We start from the raw sequence: 16,874 nt of genomic DNA, 5'->3' as shown, positions 1-16,874 counted from the left end.
TCTTATATCTTCTGAAATCGACGCGTTCATACATACGGACGGACGGACGGACGGACGTACAGACAGATGGACAGGGCCAAATCGACTCAGCTTGTCGCCCTGATCAAGAATATATATACTTTGTGGGGTCTGCCACGCCTCCTTCTGCCTGTTACATACTTTTAACAAAAACATTATACCCTGATTTCCCATTTTCAATGGGTTCAGGGTATAAAAAGGAATACCATCTAACGCGCCACCTAGCACACAAGTGCAAACAGTATCATTTACAAAATGAGAGGTATTCGAATATAGACATGGACTTTTCCATGAGAAAATTGCAACTTAATATTGAAGCCTATGCATAGGATATTATCAAACAGGGAGAACGAGCTTGTAGAGCTAAAAAATGAGATCAAGCAATTGACATACCTAATAAACAACCTTAAGCAACTGGTATTAGAAACAAGTAAGAAAGCTCTAGTCGAGACTGCTCGACTACGAGATCCCCTGAACCCTACAAGCAACTGATATTTCAAAAATAATTAGCAAACACACACGCACACACACACACACACGCATACATACAAATACACGCACACACACGCATACAAACAAACACACGCATACACACACTCACATATACAGGCGATTGCGCTTGGGTTGCACTGCAGTGTTGGCAATATAATGAAAACTTATTTAATAATTTAATTTCTAGACGTACGATCGTAATGAAACTTTCAGAACGTAATCATAATGTTAAAATGTATGTGTATACCGAATAACAAGTCTCTAGTATTTGATAATGTGTGGGGGGTAAATTTTAACAAAAACCGAAATTGTATAAAATTCATCTTAATATACATTTTAAATTTGGAGACTCTAGCTTGAAAGGTGTAGGAGATATAATTATTTAAGTGATCTTCGATAAGGTTTTTTATCGATAAAAAAATATCGGAATTAGTTATCGTTTTTTAGTGATAAACTCGATCTGCGCGTGATATATACGGACATTTTAAAAAAAAGTTGAAGTCTCTAGCTCTTATATCTTCCGAAATCGACGCGTTCATACATACGGACGGACGGACGGACGGACAGACAGACGGACAGGGCCAAATCGACTCAGCTTGTCGTCCTGATCAAGAATATATATACTTTGTGGGGTCTGCCACGCCTCCTTCTGCCTGTTACATACTTTTAACAAAACCATTATACCCTGATTTCCCATTTTCAATGGGTTCAGGGTATAAAAAGTACGAAAATGGTTGAGGAAATATATGAGGAAATAGCATGTTAGTTTAACTTTCTATTCATATTATGAACATATAATAATATTAACTTTACCAACAATGTTTTTGAATGCCTATAGTATTTTACTAACTGCCAAATAAAAATTATGTTTACAAAATTAATCATTTGTATCCTCCGTATATACAAATAAGAGTTACTCCAATTATTTTTAAACTCTTTGGCGAAAGTGAAATGAGTATATTGGACAAGCAATGCCCGTACTGTCATGCCCTTAAATTTAAAAATGAGCCGATGGGGATGTGTTACTCATCAGGAAAAGTAAAACTCCCAGAAATTAAAACACCGCCGCTGCACGGCTTCCTAATTGGTACTGATCCAGATTCTTTGCTGTTCTTATAGTCAATTAGAAATTCGATTCGTTTACAAATGGCATCGTTTAGAGCAAAAACTGCTCAAAAACTTAACCACAAAGGCGACTTTTTCCTACTATAGGAAAAAAGTAAAAATAGCAATTTAGTAGCTAAGTTTTGCTCTAGTAAATTCCGTTTTTCTCAAATTACCACGCCCCTAATAAGCGTAGACACTTCATTTTTGGCCAGCTCATAGAACAAGCTAACGGTAGCCTAGCAGCTAAATTTGAATCCTTACGATGAAAAAATTACAGGGTATTTTTTTATATGCCACGCCCGTCCCTCCGTCGATCTCAGAAGATATAAAAGCTATAGAGCTGAAATTTGGCATACATACTCGTGTATATTTTTATTTTTATCAAGAATAATCTAAGAATTGATTTTGTATTTCAGCCTAATTTGAACACTTTTCTACCTAATGATTTCAGATTTACTGTGTATATACCACGAGCCCTTCGCCCCCAATTGGTATTTCAAGTACTAGGAACTCGTACTGTGGAATGAGTGTATATACATTTGAACGTTATGATTACGTTCTGAAAGTTTCATTAAGATCGTATGTCTATAAATGAAATTATTCAACAACTTAATTCTCATAATATTGCCCACACTGCAACGAAGCCCAAGCGCAGTCGCTGATTGCTGCTCAGTTAGCAGAACGCGTTGTTATACGTGGGTGCGGATGCATGTATGTATATGTGCAGAAAAGTGCAGAATGATTAGAATATCAGATTGGAGGGTTCAGGGTATCTCCTAATTGAGTAGTCTCGACTAGAGCCTTAATACTTGTTTAAGACAAAGACTTGACAAAAGCGGATCAAATGAATCTAATCCCCTGTAAAAAACATCAGTGATGTTGTTTAGCCTATTGTCATCTATCACTTTTATAAATTTTGTTCGAGCTTCTGATGCGTTTTCTCCAAGAACTGCTTCAGGAACTATGCAGCTATCCATTATTTGGTATCCATGGATCAAAACTTTGCGTACAGTTGGAGACATGGGATACCAAGGATAGCTATTCATATAGATTTCATATGTACGGACGCAGAAATCTCTTAATTTATCAGTATTTATTTGATGCTTGGAGGAGATAGCAATTAATATTATATGAAAGCTCCTGATACAGGGCTAAATCAAATCAGAGAGAGTTCTCAGTGAGAGTGTACGGTCGTTTTCGTTTTCTGCTCAGCAAATTTTCCTGATTTTTATAATTAATCATTTCCATTAAATTGTTCACACAACTACGGTCGGTTTGTTTAAATATTCCTGTGCAAGGTTTGATCCGTGGTTTGCTGCATCTCTTTTAAAATTGCTTTTTAATTTGTTGAAGTTTGGTGCCGCGTCGTATTTGCATTTATTTTGCACTTTCTAGTTCTCTAGTTTTCTATTTTTTTACTCTTTACTCCATGTTTTTGCTCTTTACACGTTGGTTAGAGTGAGTGTAAGCATACTTGCTCTCTCTAGATTTCGGTCGTCGTGCTGTGCAAATAACCTCTGTGTTTCTTTCGTTACGCTCTGTAATGGCTGCGACTAGCAGGTAGTGCGATGTGAAAAGATAAGGGCCACATGTACGGACTGCATAAATAGACAAATGAGGACCAACCCTTGCAACCCCAGTGTCAGATTACGAAGGAGACGAGCGCTGAGCCTTACAAACTCAGCGATAGGATAAGAATAGCTAATAGACCAATGCAGAGCCTTACACACTCAGCAACATATATACTAGATTTAAGGGTTGAAAATATGCTTGAGTTTGGGTATATAAACCCAGGCTCAGAATAATAAAGATCAATACGTAACTAAGCACCATCATAGTCAAGTGTATTCATTCATGGTCCTTCGAGCCGGAGGAAGATTTTTAATACTTCAATGCAGTCCACAAGGAAAAGTGCTTGTGTCTAGTACAAAGTCAAGTGCTAAATAATTGTAGATTTGTGCATTGGCTTACCAACCCAAGCTGTGAGTCGAGGCACAGAAAGATCAACCTGGTGATCAAAACAAAACAAGTAAGAAAGCTCTAGTCGAGACTGCTCGACTACGAGATCCCCTGAACCCTACAAGGAACTGATATTTCAATAATAATTGGCACACACACACGCACACACACACACACACACACACACGCATACAAACAAACACACGCACACACATACACATACAAACAAACACACGCACACACACACACACGCATATATAGGCGATTGCGCTTGGGTTGCGCTGCAGTGTGGCAATATAATGATAACTTATTTGATGAATAATTTAATTTCTAGACGTACGATCGTAATGAAACTTTCAGAACATAATTATAATGTTTAAATGTATGTGTATACCGAAGGACAAGTCTCTAGTATTTGATATACGACTTTTACAAAGATGAGGGTGAGGGGGTGGATTTAGGGGTGGGGGGTAAATTTTAACAAAAACCGAAATTGTATAAAATTCATCTTAATATACATATTAAATTTGGAGACTCTAGCTTGAAAGATGCAGGAGATATAATTTTTAAACTGCTCCTCGATAAGGTTTTTTATCGATAAAAAAGTATCGGAATGAGTTATCGTTTTTTAATGATAAACTCGATATGCGCGTGATATATACGGACATTTTAAAAAAAGTTGAAGTCTCTAGCTCTTATATCTTCCGAAATCGACGCGTTCATACATACGGACGGACGGACGGACGGACGGACGGACGGACGGACGGATGGACGGACAGACAGACGGACAGGGCTAAACAACTCAGCTCGTCGCCCTGATCAAGAATATATATACTTTGTGGGGTCTGCCACGCCTCCTTCTGCCTGTTACATACTTTTAACAAAACCATTATACCCTGATTTCCCATTTTCAATGGATTCAGGGTATAAAAACCTCCAACGGGAAAAGCCAATGGATCTACAATAAACACACAACTGTGTCGTCAACCATCAATATTTAAAGAGGAATATTTGATGGCATAATGTCAGAAATCAGGACCAAAGTTGCCGATCACGCCATAGACACAGGCCAACTTCATAACTGGGCAACGAGACCGGAAACAAGGCAAGAGATGTTTTTATTCGGTTGGTCGAGGCCAATGAAAGAGTTGGTAAAACTTGTGGATAAAAAAGCTGTAAAAGTAGGGAAAGAAATGACAGAAGGGACTGCTATCCTGGAGAGCAACAACAGCGAAGAAATTGTTTTCTATAAACGCAGGTTATCTTTCCGATGGAAAAAGGTCCAGTCAGCGCTAGCAGATTTAGAGGCGAGATATGGAGAACATTCCTCTTGCAGCGATGAAATAGAAGAACTGGAATACAGCCTCGACGAACTGTTAAACAAACTTAACAGAAAATTAGAGGACCAGCAAATCGTAAAAGAAGACACTCCAAGGAGACCGAAACCAACACTTCCTTACTTTAATGGAAGTCCTAAGACGTGGCCAACGTTCTTCGAGCAGTTCACCAAAATAATCCACAACAGAAAGAATATCAGCGACAAGACGAAACTGCGATACCTGCAGATTCATGTCAAAGGAGAAGATGTACGAATGATAAGCAATTTCGCAATGCGAGTGGGTAACAACAAGTTAGCGTGGGACTGTTTATGCAGACACTACAAACGTTATTGCCAGTGGACAAGGAACTGCTGAAGAATGATGATGAAGGCAGTATCCGAAATTGCGTGAGGACCTCCGAAAAAAGTGACGAAGTCACCGCTGATGAGATGCTAGCATCTCAGGCAGCTTTGGATGCAATTGTGTTCAAGAAAGGGGATTTCAACCCGCCGGCAAGCCCCTACATGGGAAGAAATATAACTGAATCTACAGAACAAGAAAATAAAGTTCAAGTAGTAACAACAAAAACAAAGCTGAGTGAAGACAAGAGATCAATAAAGAAGATCTGGGCTCCACCAACTCCGACATTGGATTCGGAGGGCATAGAAGATGAGGACAAGAATGGAATTTCTGCCACAACTTCGACATCGACGTTGAGTATCGCTGAAGATACATCAACAGATATCCAATCGGAAGTTCGACCAATGGATGATATTTCCACAGTTGGCAGCACGACGGAAGAGCAAACTTCTGCGGAGACTGCAACAGCGGCTGGATGTGCAGCTGAAGAGAACAGCGACAATACCGACTCAAACTCTCCAGTGAGCGCTACCAACTATGGAGACGAAAACTGCAAGTACAATTACATCGGAAAGGGATTCAATTGGAAGTAGCAGCAATATTTTAAAGGAAACAACCATAACCACTACAAGCGAATCAATATCTGTTCTAAAGCATCAGGATCAAACGAAGGATATCTACCATTTGGAGGCTTTGGCTTCGGCAACAATGAAACGATTGACAACTTCCTCAACAGATGCACTCAGCTATACTAATGCAACAAATGATGACACCCAAAAGTCGCGGAAGTTCTTCAAAGAGGCTCGACTTCACTTGGCATGGGAGCCGCCACCTAAGCAAAAGTCCAAGGTACTGGTGGCACACTCTCTGGGCCCCGCAGAATGTTCAGGCACGAACATAAGGATTGGATTGATGAACATTTTGTCAAGAATATTAACAATTATCAAATTTGTATTTGTCCTGTATATTATTAAGATTTCTACAGACAGCAATTCCGGAAGTCCCCGCAGAATGTTCAGGCATGAACATATGAATATACGATGATCATATACATGCCTCCGACGCACTCAGCGACTAGAAGGTAGTGCGCTGTGAAAAGGGCCATATGTACGGACTGCATAAATAGATAAATGAAGACCAACCCTTGCAACCCCAGAGTCAGATTACGAAGGAGACGAGCGCTGAGTCTTACAGACTCAGCGATAGGATAAGAATAGCTAATAGACCAACGCAGAGTCTTACACACTCAGCGATAAAATAAGAATATGTAATAGATAAGATAAAATAAGAATATGTAATAATAACACACTCAGCAACATATACACTAGATTTAAGGGTTGAAAATATGCTTGAGTTAGGTATATAAACCCAGGCTCAGAATAATAAAGATCAATACGAAACTAAACACCATCATAGTCAAGTGAATTCATTCACTATCTCTCTCAACATAATCTTTCCTTATGCTCTTCAACGGCTGATTGTTATTGGACTCGCTCTGTCAACATAAGCTATTAACATTGTAACGAACGTTCGGTTTATCCCGAGTCCAAGCTGGGCTAGTTTCAGCTGAATGTGGATTCGTGCCAAAAAATGTATTTGTTGAAGCCCCTGCGATATTAATTAGTCACTTGTGAATTTAGGTTTTATAGCGTAAATGTATATTCTCTTAAATAATGATGTCCTTGCTGTTCTCACGATGTCCTTGTGTTCCCACGATGTCCTGGGAGTCCTGATTTACCATCCGCGTTGACTTTCACTTCGACTTTTCACTTTATATCTTCTTTTCAGTATAGTTTCGATAGCCGCCCGTATGGAGCTGCTTGTGGCCTTTTATACCCCAGCCACAGGCCCTGCTTCTTGTGAAAACGATGATCGTCGTGCGTGGGACGCGAGCCCATTGCTGAATCTGTAGCAGCGACCCCCTTTCCAGTGCGAGGGTTGCTCCTACAGTATTCGCGTCGCTGTGTGGAGCAACATGTATATGCACGTATATGCATATAAACGCACAGCAAATACGTACGTTCATATACATTAATACGTACATACCTATATTGCTCCTTACAACATAAACAAATAAACACATTTTGTTGCATTTACATATTACACACCTTGTTCAATATTATCCTCTACTAGAAATTATTAAAATATTGTTTTGTTTCACGAGCACAAAGTCTGCTAAACTTTTCCCTCTTGTTTTCGCAAAGTAAACAGCTGCACTTGAGTGGTGCACGAAAATTCCAGGGAAGCAGAAATTTGAAAAAAAAAAATTTCCTAAATTATAATCACTACAGAATTTATTTTTTAAAAATGTATCTAATTAAGCGCAGTGGGCAAAATGGGATGCGATTTTCGATCCCTTGCACCTTTTCATATATGTATGTACATACATCTATAGGTGCATGCAAGTAAAAACAATTATGAAAAGTGCAAGGCAAGTGCACTTGTCACTTTAGTCAGTCAGCTACTTAAATATAAGCGCACCTCTTCAATTCAAACCCAAAATCGTTCACACAATTCTAAGTTGTCGTGGGCACACGTCAATGCTCATGTCGCATGCATACATACATAAACATACACACACGCACATATGAAGGCACATAGGCACTCAAATGCTTCTACAATGATACCCCATCATTTGTGAATATCGCGGCCCCTGCATACACACAATCAAACATATGTATGTATGCATGTGTGAGTAGTTCACAAGATCTTCGAAATGCAAATTCGGGGCTCTGAAATTTCTACAGGCAACAAGAGCTTCGCATACAGGCATACAGATGCTCATACATGTATCAAGGGGCTGTAGTGTGCGTGTGCCCGCTCATCGCGAAAACATTTTCATTATGAACACCACGCTATCATACCCTTCCCACAAATAATCAAATTTATACGAGCCTGGCAAACGATTTGAAGAGTTCGGTAGACTCTTCAGAAGGGAGACATGGGTTCTTGCTGCGAAGAATTTTCGTGAGCTGCGGCTTCTGCTCACATGCATACACACATATACACATTTGAGAGAGCAGAGAGCATCGAGAGAGAGAGAGAGCAAGTGAAACATTTAGCATAGAAGGATCTTTTGTTTAACAATCGACCACCTCGGTCGAGCGCATGAAGAGAAATGATTTTGTGTTCCCATATTTTCGTAACACAAGCCTAAAAAGTGAGGAGCCGAGCAAATACGAACGGTCTGGGAACCAATGCTCGAAAATAAGTGTGCAAAACGCTTTGCACTACGTGTCGCATACTCGTGTATATCTCCGATTAATAAAGTGTTAACATTTTGCCGATTCGGCCACCATTGACGTGGCAAACCGGAAAATGAAATTTCTTGGTTATATGCCCTCTGTACAAAAGGAAGTAGCTCAAATTTGGTTAGTAAAGTTTCTAATAGCCTCCCCTATCGATAAACCGAGCGCAAAATACCCTGTAACTTTCACATGAATATTAAAACACCTAGGAATAACGGCACAAAAGGAAACGATAAAGTATTTCCTAAAATAAAGAGCTCAAAATTCCCTTATCTATTGTCTTATTTTTGAATGATTTTAAGAATTCGGTATACTATTCCTTCAAAGGGAAAGAGCTGGTATTGTCGCGAACAAAATTCATTTGTGCGCTGCTGAGATTGATGCTTGAGAGACTATAGAGGTTGCGAGAGAGCGGAGGACAAATTGCGCATAACCACTAACCATAGAACCTATAGACCAGACAAGTAGTGTAAAGCTTTTTGGAAAGGGTATGCGTTGGTGCTCATAAAGAAAATATTTTCGCACACAAACACTCTGCCTTGCTACATGCGTGTGTATATGTGCATGGGACATAAGCATTGGCGTGTGCCTACATCAACTTAGCGCGCTTATATTTAAATAGCTGACTAACTGTGCTCACATGCATACACACATACATGCATGTACATGCATAGCACCGAGAGAGAGAGCAAGTGAAACATTAGAGGGATCTATTGCCACTGACCAGAGAACACATAGACTAGACATGTAGAACAAATTTTTCTACAGCTCGAAACTGTTAAGTTGAGCGACCGCTATACTTCGTATTTGCTCGGCTCGGTCGCTGGAGGTTCGAGCAATGAAAATACTGCATGACAAAAACAGTGCGCTGTGAGCGCTCAACCGAAATGGTCCCAATTCCGTATGAAGCACAGCTATGAGCCATTTTTTCTACTCTTTCTCTCTCTCAGTCCCTCTCTCTCGCTCTCTGTGGTCGCTGAAATCATCACTCTCAGCCGCGCACAGAAATTGAAATTTTTGTTCGCGACGATCCCAGCTCTTTCCTTTTAAGTGAAGGGTATACCGAAATTTGTAAAGCGTTTGCCACGTTCATACAAAATGCTAGCTTTTTCATAATTATTTCTAAAAAGGGTATGAAAGTGTTGATGCTCATAATGAAAATGTTTTCGCAATGAGCATTTGTGTGCCTGTGTGCGTAGCTCTTGCTGCCTGTAGCAATTTTAAAGTCCAGCATTTGCATTTGGTCGATCATGAGAAGTGCTCACATACATACATACATATGTATATATGTACATTTGATTGTGTGTACGCATGCGATGCGATGGATTAGCACTTGTAGAAGCATTTGTTTGCCTATTTGCCTTTAAATGTGCGTGAGTGTATGTGCATGTGTTTATGCATGGGACATGAACATTGGCGTGTGCCTACCTCAACTTAGAATTGTCTGAATGATTTTGGGTTCGAAATGAAGAGGCGTGCTTATACATACATATGTATGTACATATGTATGTATTTATGTAAGTAGCTGATTAACTAAAGTGACAAGTGCATATGCCAATTCTTTGTGGCACTGTGACCGGCGAATAACTCATACTGTATGTGTATGTGTGTAGTATAGTTACTGGCGGGTAACTCGCGCTTATATTTAAGCACCTGGATTTAATTTTAATGATCGTGGGTTGGCTATCAGAAGGAATTAAAAAAAAGTTTAGTTCCTTATTAAACTCAGTATACGAAATGGGATGCAATTTTCGATCCCTTGTACCTGTTCCTATATTTACATACATATACAGGTGCATGCCAATAAAAAAAAAATTCTAAAATGAATTGGCATATGCACTTGTCACTTTAGTTAATCAGCTACTTACATAAATACATTTATATGTACATATGTACATATGTATGTATAAGCACGCCTCTTCATTTCGAACCCAAAATCATTCAGACAATTCTTAGTTGAGGTAGGCAGCCAAAGTTCACGTCCCATGCATACACACAAGCACGCTAAAGTTCACGTCCCATGCATACACACATGCACATACACTCACGCACATGTAAAGGCAAATAGGCAAACAAATGCTTCTACAAGTGCTAATCCATCGCATCGCATGCGTACACACAATCAAATGTACATATATACATATGTATGTATGTATGTGAGCACTTCTCATGATCGACCAAATGCAAATGCTGGGCTTTAAAATTGCTACAGGCAGCAAGAGCTACGCACACAGGCACACAAATGCTCATTGCGAAAACATTTTTATCATGAGCATCAACACTTTCATACCCTTTTTAGAAATAATTATGAAAAAGCTAGCATTTTGTATGAACGTGGCAAACGCTTTACAAATTTCGGTATACCCTTCACTTAAAAGGAAAGAGCTGGGATCGTCGCGAACAAAAATTTCAATTTCTGTGCGCGGCTGAGAGTGATGATTTCAGCGACCACAGAGAGCGAGAGAGAGGGACTGAGAGAGAGAAAGAGTAGAAAAAATGGCTCATAGCTGTGCTTCATACGGAATTGGGACCATTTCGGTTGAGCGCTCACAGCGCACTGTTTTTGTCATGCAGTATTTTCATTGCTCGAACCTCCAGCGACCGAGCCGAGTAAATACGAAGTATAGCGGTCGCTCAACTTAACAGTTTCGAGCTGTAGAAAAATTTGTTCTACATGTCTAGTCTATGTGTTCTCTGGTCAGTGCTATTGCTCAACAGTCGAAAAAGTTTTTTCTACCTGTCTCGTCTATGTGTTCCTTGGTCAGTGGTTTCATGTTGCAGCTCTCACATATCGATAACTTATGGAATACGACTACTAAAACTTGTTGTCCACCAAGAAATCGTTTCACAACACTTTATACAACAAATGCAGAGGTCACCGTTCCTAATACTATAAAATAAAAAACAAACTACACAGGGAAATTCACAAAAAGCAAGTGTCAATAAATTCGGGTATCACAAAACACGTAGTTTGTAAATTATTACATTACATCCGATAGCAGATCCTGCACATCCTTCTACTAAATTTACTATTAGGTGAGAAAAATCAAACGTGGTCGTTAAATTAAAAAAAACGTGTTACGAAAAATATGGTTGGAGACTTTCCGCCATATCGTTCTTATGACGTCTATCTTTTATTAATATTGAATGATTAGAACATAATAATCTATTCATATTCACCACAAAGACTACTGACACAGCTCCAAAATGTCTAATGTTAATTCATTTTAGTTTCTATTGTGCACATTATAAAAAGGCTGTGACGAAACTGATTTATTTATTATTATTATATTATAGGAAAATATAGAATACTGATTAATAATTATAACTCTTGTTTTTAAAGTCAACAGCTTTGCAACAATGGCACGCGGTCATCAAAAAATACAATCGCAAGCAAAAGCGGCTGAAAAACAAGCGAAGATGAAAAAGCAACAAGGCCACAGTGCCAATGATCAAAAGAAAGCGGCACAAAAAGCACTCGTATATGTCTGTGTCCTCTGCAAAGTAAGAAACATCGCTATCTAATTATCTTGAATACTTATAAAACAAAAAATGAAATTCTTCCACGCAGTCGCAAATGCCAGATCCTAAGACTTACAAGCAACATTTTGAGAATAAACATCCAAAAAATGATATGCCTGAGGAGCTGAAAGACCTGTAACGCGCGTTTGAATATTATCAAGTAAACGACGAGTTGCCTACAAGTACGAATAATTGCAACAATAATATAGTTGAAACAATCAATAATTTAAAATAAAATGAAAAAATATACGCAAACTAATTTTTAAAATCCATACATTTGATTGGCCTGAATAATAAAAGTTTCAATATCTGTCACAATACTTTTTAAATACATTCGGGGATTTAGGGCATTTAGTATAATTTATAGCTTTAAAATAAAAATTTTTGTACGATTTTAAAACAAACAAAAAATTGCTATCAAACAATACGAAAAAGATTATAAATAACCATGTCAGGAAATAGAATAAAACATTAACTCATAATTGAGGCGACAGCATTAAATCTAAATGTTCGCGATCGGGAAAATCTGCTAAAATGGTTATACCAATGTTATTATCCGGTAATAGCGGCGTTTCTTCGTGATATCCAAACCAATAGATGATAATACCAGGTCCAAAACTACATATATAATATATAAAATAGGATCCAATAGTTGATTGCAAAGCGAAAAGTTACCGATTGCAGTAGCTCAATAACTGCTGCTGAATGTTCCATTTATGGCTTTTGGGATCTCCGAAATTAGCCTTGCTCTCTATCCAGTTAACTATATGACCTTTGTAAAGAAACGGCAATATAACCTTGATGTCGGGTGTCTTGTCATAACCCATACGACGCAAATCTCGCTCATCATAGAAAAAAATTCCAGCTGCATTAGCCAATTGTTTGAGTTTTAACTCGTACTCTTCACCAATCATTCGTCGTCGAAGATCTGTAATAGGTCCCTCCTGATTGTCGCTGTATAAACATTGCTGTACGTTAGCAGCCAGACGTGAATCATTGATCAAGTAGGGATGCTTTAGCAATTGGGAAATAAGAGGTCTTTGTCCCATATAATATTTCTCTTGCAATAGAAACCGACACATCGATATGGGATTTATTGATTCCGCACAAGCCATGCGTATAAGAAGATCACTATCATCATACAAGTGGCATTGATCGTCGTATCTGAACAAATGTTTAAAATCGTTCATGCAAAAAGCCATTAAATCAACGTGCATATTTAAACTTACATTTTCAAAAGCAATTCGGCGCGATTCTCGTGCCGCCAGTGCTGGCCACGCGCTTTATAAAATAGTTGCGATTGTAGAATGCAAACCAGAGCTAATGGTTCAATGTCATTGAAAATGCGATTTGCCATGTTTAGCTCGCAGTCTATCGGCAGCCCATCACCGCAGAATTCATTTATGAAATGACAGATTTGTGTATACTCTACGTTAGTCAATATCTTTTTTTTCATTGGTTTACTTTTTTCCGCTTTATTTCTACTTAACGCCATACTTTCAAATTCAAACCAAATTTTGCTCGTAATTCCGATCAGCTGATGAAACCATTCTTGACAGTGAACTTAATACAGTTCTTAATACAACTGAACTAGTTTAACACACCCAGCTAAGAACGATTTACATTCATCGAAATGAAAAATTCCCTTATATTTGCATATGCATGCATTAAAAAATTCGTTTTATGAAATTTAAATTAAACCTTAAGCTCGTACGGCCGCAAAAAAAAAAAACGAATATTAATATATGTACATATGTATGTACATATGTATTAATATTAATGATTTTTATGAACGATAGATCTGAATATCGAACTGATACTGCTGATGCTCAAGAGAATTCTAAATTCATATCAAAATAATAATTTATTTTAATCACTAGCAGTTAGTGATTTTATATACTGCTAAATTGAATTCACATACATTTACATATGTATGTATGTTTATACTGTTATTGTCGATTGTCTGGAAGGCTTTGAATTTCGAGACGTCAATCGACAACTGAAGCTACAACTCTTAATAAAAACAGCTGGTAACACTCTGACAAAGCAATAGTCAAGACATACATACATACATACATAGTGTGTCTTGTCTGGCAGATGTATATAGCACCTGAGATAGAAAGACACGTCAGAATACATCTACATACTTATTTCGTTAAATTATTTACACAGTTGGTTCTCTTATTAAACACATACTAATCCGAATACATTCTACCATGAAATTTATCCTAGCGAGTGTAATGCTTACGCTGTATTTAGCTTATTTAGTTATGGCATTGCCTGTAACAAAAAATAAAAAGGAAGAAAAGCGCAAAGAGCCAAGCAGCACAACAGACACAGCTGACGTAGAAGCTGCATTGGAGTATGAGCGGTATTTGCGCGAAGTCGTGGAAGCCTTAGAAACAGACCCTGAGTTTAGGAAGAAACTGGACAAAGCACCTGAGGCCGACATACGCGTAAGTCTTACGATATGGGCATTTTTTCAGAAAACTATTTTTTGTAGCCTGCGAACACCTTGTTTTTTTTTTTGCGCAAATACATATCATAAAAACGCATCGATTACAGTGCTAAAATAAATCTTTAAGTTGAGAAATAGTGAATTTTCTTGATTGCAAGGTAAGCTGTTCGCATGCTTTATGAAGCAAACTTATGGAAAATGCCCATATCATCTGTTTAGGGTGCACCCCAATAATCATATTAACCATTTAGAGTGGCAAAATTGCACAAGAACTTGATTATGTAAATCATCATGTGCGAACAAAGCTGGATGAAATTAAACGCCGTGAGTTGGAGCGTTTGCGAGAACTGGCCAACAAAGAATTTGAGCTAAGTAATGACATTGATCGCGCACATTTGAAAGTACCACAGCATTTGGATCACGGCAATGAACATACATTCGAAATAGAAGACTTGCGTAAACTGATTCAGAAAACATCTGACGATTTGGCTGAGGCCGATCGTAAACGACGTGGTGAGTTCAAGGAGTACGAAATGCAAAAGGAATTCGAGCGGGAAGCTCAAAAGAGAGTAATGGATGAAGAGTCGCGAAAAAAATTCGATGCAGAGATAAAAGAAAAGGAACAAAAACATAAGCAGCACGAGAAAGTCCATCATCCAGGTAACAAAGCGCAATTAGAGGAAGTCTGGGAGAAACAGGATCACATGGACAAGGATGATTTCAATCCCAAAACCTTCTTTTTTATTCACGACATTGACAGCAATGGGTTTTGGGATGAAGCTGAAGTAAAGGCACTCTTCATCAAGGAACTAGACAAAGTATACCAAAGCAATTTACCCGAAGATGACATGCGCGAGCGCGCCGAAGAAATGGAACGCATGCGAGAGCATTACTTTCAGGTATATTTTTAACTTGAGCTTTAAAAAAAAAAACGTTAATATGAATTTCTAACTTATTTGCGACACTACTTTAATTAGGAAACTGACACTAATCATGACGGACTTATCAGTATGGATGAATTCATGCAACAGACCTCAAAGGAAGAGTTTCAAAAAGACCCTGAGTGGAAGACCATTGATCAACAGCCTCAATTTACTCATGAGGAGTATTTGGAGTTTGAGCGACGACGCCAGGAAGAAGTACAACACATGATTGCTCAAGGTCAACTACCCCCACATCCCAACATGCCGCAGGGCTACTACATAGGGCCGCCGCCAGCATCATTTCAGGCACCTGCGCAAGGTGCTCAATTGCACTATCAGCAACCAAATCAATTACTTAAGCAGCAAGAGCAACAGTATCATCATCAACAGCAGCAGTACGCCCAGCAGCAGCCCCAACAGCATGGCGAGTCGCAGCCCTCTCCAGCTTATCAGCATCCACAGCCGCAGCCGCACATCTATCAACAACCAAGCCAGCAGCAGCAGCCACAGCCTACTTATCGGCACGTACAACATAACGGTCATCCTGAGCAAGTTGATCTGGAATACCAACCACATACCTTGCTGCAACAGAGCAATAGTGAGATACCTTCACTTGTGCAAAAACAGCAGCCTCAAGACAAGTTGGCTCATGACCAGTCCACACAACAGCAAGGATCCCAACAACAAAATGAACAACATTAAACAAATCATTCCAATATTGTATATTCCGCAAAGCAAAACTCTAATTTAAATTTTCGGTGATTGAAAAAACAACATACATATTTATGTATTTCATTCTAAAATTATCTGTTGAGTACAGCATTTTTCTAGCATAATAGTTTTGTGTATGCTTTTCATACATATATACTTGTAAATAATTTAAATAATATAAGTTGATGATCATGCGAATAAAACTAAATGGATTTCTTTTATACCGTTGGGTAATAGGAGTAAAAGATAACAAGAAGGCTCTAGGCGAGACTGCTATACTAGGAGGTACCGTGAACCCTCCAAGCTGATATTCTTATTTTGCCATTTTTTATGCACACATACACATGCAAACGCACGACGACGTACCCAACGATGTTTGCGACCATCAATATTGCCGATGTTTTCCAAGGCAAACAACGATGTTTGTGCTCATTGGGATATGAGTCAAAATTCTTTAAATTATTGATTTATGTGTAAGTTATGTTAAGTTATTACTAAGAAATTATGTTTGAGAAAAGGAATGCAATATAATTTTTTTTATACCCTGAACCCATTGAAAATGGGAAATCAGGGTATAATGGTTTTGTTAAAATGTATGTAACAGGCAGAAGGAGGCGTGGCAGACCCCACAAAGTATATATATTCTTGATCAGGGCGACGAGCTGAGTCGATTTAGCCCTGTCCGTCTGTCTGTCCGTATGTTTGAACGCGTCGATTTCAGAAGATATAAGAGCTAGAGACTTCAACTTTTTTTTAA

General features: G+C 38.6%; 5 protein-coding genes and 1 long non-coding RNA gene across 6 annotated transcripts in view; 2 read left to right on the top strand and 4 right to left on the bottom strand.

The window, feature by feature from the left end:
- LOC149091568 (uncharacterized) overlaps window positions 1-16,874 on the bottom strand; it is a 161,684-nt gene that overhangs the window by 63,703 nt on the left and 81,107 nt on the right. The gene's annotated exons all lie outside the window — the stretch shown is intronic.
- The window catches only part of Chmp1 (charged multivesicular body protein 1), a 103,977-nt gene that overhangs the window by 16,561 nt on the left and 70,542 nt on the right, over window positions 1-16,874 (bottom strand). The gene's annotated exons all lie outside the window — the stretch shown is intronic.
- GNBP2 (Gram-negative bacteria binding protein 2) overlaps window positions 1-16,874 on the bottom strand; it is a 171,371-nt gene that overhangs the window by 98,437 nt on the left and 56,060 nt on the right. The window lies entirely within an intron of this gene.
- On the top strand, window positions 11,853-12,282 carry LOC108650580 (transcriptional regulator Simba1). The gene is made up of 2 exons (XM_018099772.3): window positions 11,853-12,007; window positions 12,075-12,282. Exons 1-2 carry the CDS (start codon window positions 11,864-11,866, stop codon window positions 12,162-12,164), a joined length of 234 nt encoding a protein of 77 aa, XP_017955261.1. The 5' UTR covers window positions 11,853-11,863; the 3' UTR covers window positions 12,165-12,282.
- Window positions 12,284-13,602, bottom strand: LOC108650564 (CDAN1-interacting nuclease 1). Its single transcript, XM_018099750.3, has 3 exons — window positions 13,255-13,602; window positions 12,701-13,189; window positions 12,284-12,643 (listed from the first exon to the last, which is right to left on the bottom strand). The coding sequence occupies exons 1-3, from the start codon at window positions 13,518-13,520 to the stop codon at window positions 12,502-12,504; spliced, it is 897 nt and encodes a 298-aa protein (XP_017955239.1). The 5' UTR covers window positions 13,521-13,602; the 3' UTR covers window positions 12,284-12,501.
- Window positions 14,159-16,338, top strand: NUCB1 (Nucleobindin 1). The gene is made up of 3 exons (XM_089259153.1): window positions 14,159-14,481; window positions 14,735-15,382; window positions 15,461-16,338. Exons 1-3 carry the CDS (start codon window positions 14,242-14,244, stop codon window positions 16,106-16,108), a joined length of 1,536 nt encoding a protein of 511 aa, XP_089115279.1. The 5' UTR covers window positions 14,159-14,241; the 3' UTR covers window positions 16,109-16,338.

The sequence above is a fragment of the Drosophila navojoa genome, chromosome 4 (genome assembly GCF_054131105.1).
Source record: "Drosophila navojoa isolate 15081-1374.11 chromosome 4, UAZ_NAV_1.0, whole genome shotgun sequence".
Lineage (NCBI taxonomy): Eukaryota > Metazoa > Arthropoda > Insecta > Diptera > Drosophilidae > Drosophila > Drosophila navojoa.
The sequence above is the reverse complement of the archived record's forward strand: the minus strand, read 5'-3'. Positions and strand labels throughout refer to the sequence as shown.

Bases quoted from the DNA above. Each gene is read 5' to 3' on its own strand.
- NUCB1 (XM_089259153.1), top strand. From the start codon at position 14,242: ATGAAATTTATCCTAGCGAGTGTAATGCTTACGCTGTATTTAGCTTAT. The intron at 14,482-14,734 runs GTAAGTCTTACG...TTAACCATTTAG, and splicing joins CACCTGAGGCCGACATACGC to AGTGGCAAAATTGCACAAGA. The intron at 15,383-15,460 runs GTATATTTTTAA...TACTTTAATTAG, and splicing joins TGCGAGAGCATTACTTTCAG to GAAACTGACACTAATCATGA.
- LOC108650580 (XM_018099772.3), top strand. From the start codon at position 11,864: ATGGCACGCGGTCATCAAAAAATACAATCGCAAGCAAAAGCGGCTGAA. The intron at 12,008-12,074 runs GTAAGAAACATC...TCTTCCACGCAG, and splicing joins ATGTCTGTGTCCTCTGCAAA to TCGCAAATGCCAGATCCTAA.
- LOC108650564 (XM_018099750.3), bottom strand. From the start codon at position 13,520: ATGGCGTTAAGTAGAAATAAAGCGGAAAAAAGTAAACCAATGAAAAAA. The intron at 13,190-13,254 runs GTAAGTTTAAAT...ACATTTGTTCAG, and splicing joins GCCGAATTGCTTTTGAAAAT to ATACGACGATCAATGCCACT. The intron at 12,644-12,700 runs GTAACTTTTCGC...TTATATATGTAG, and splicing joins TTATTGAGCTACTGCAATCG to TTTTGGACCTGGTATTATCA.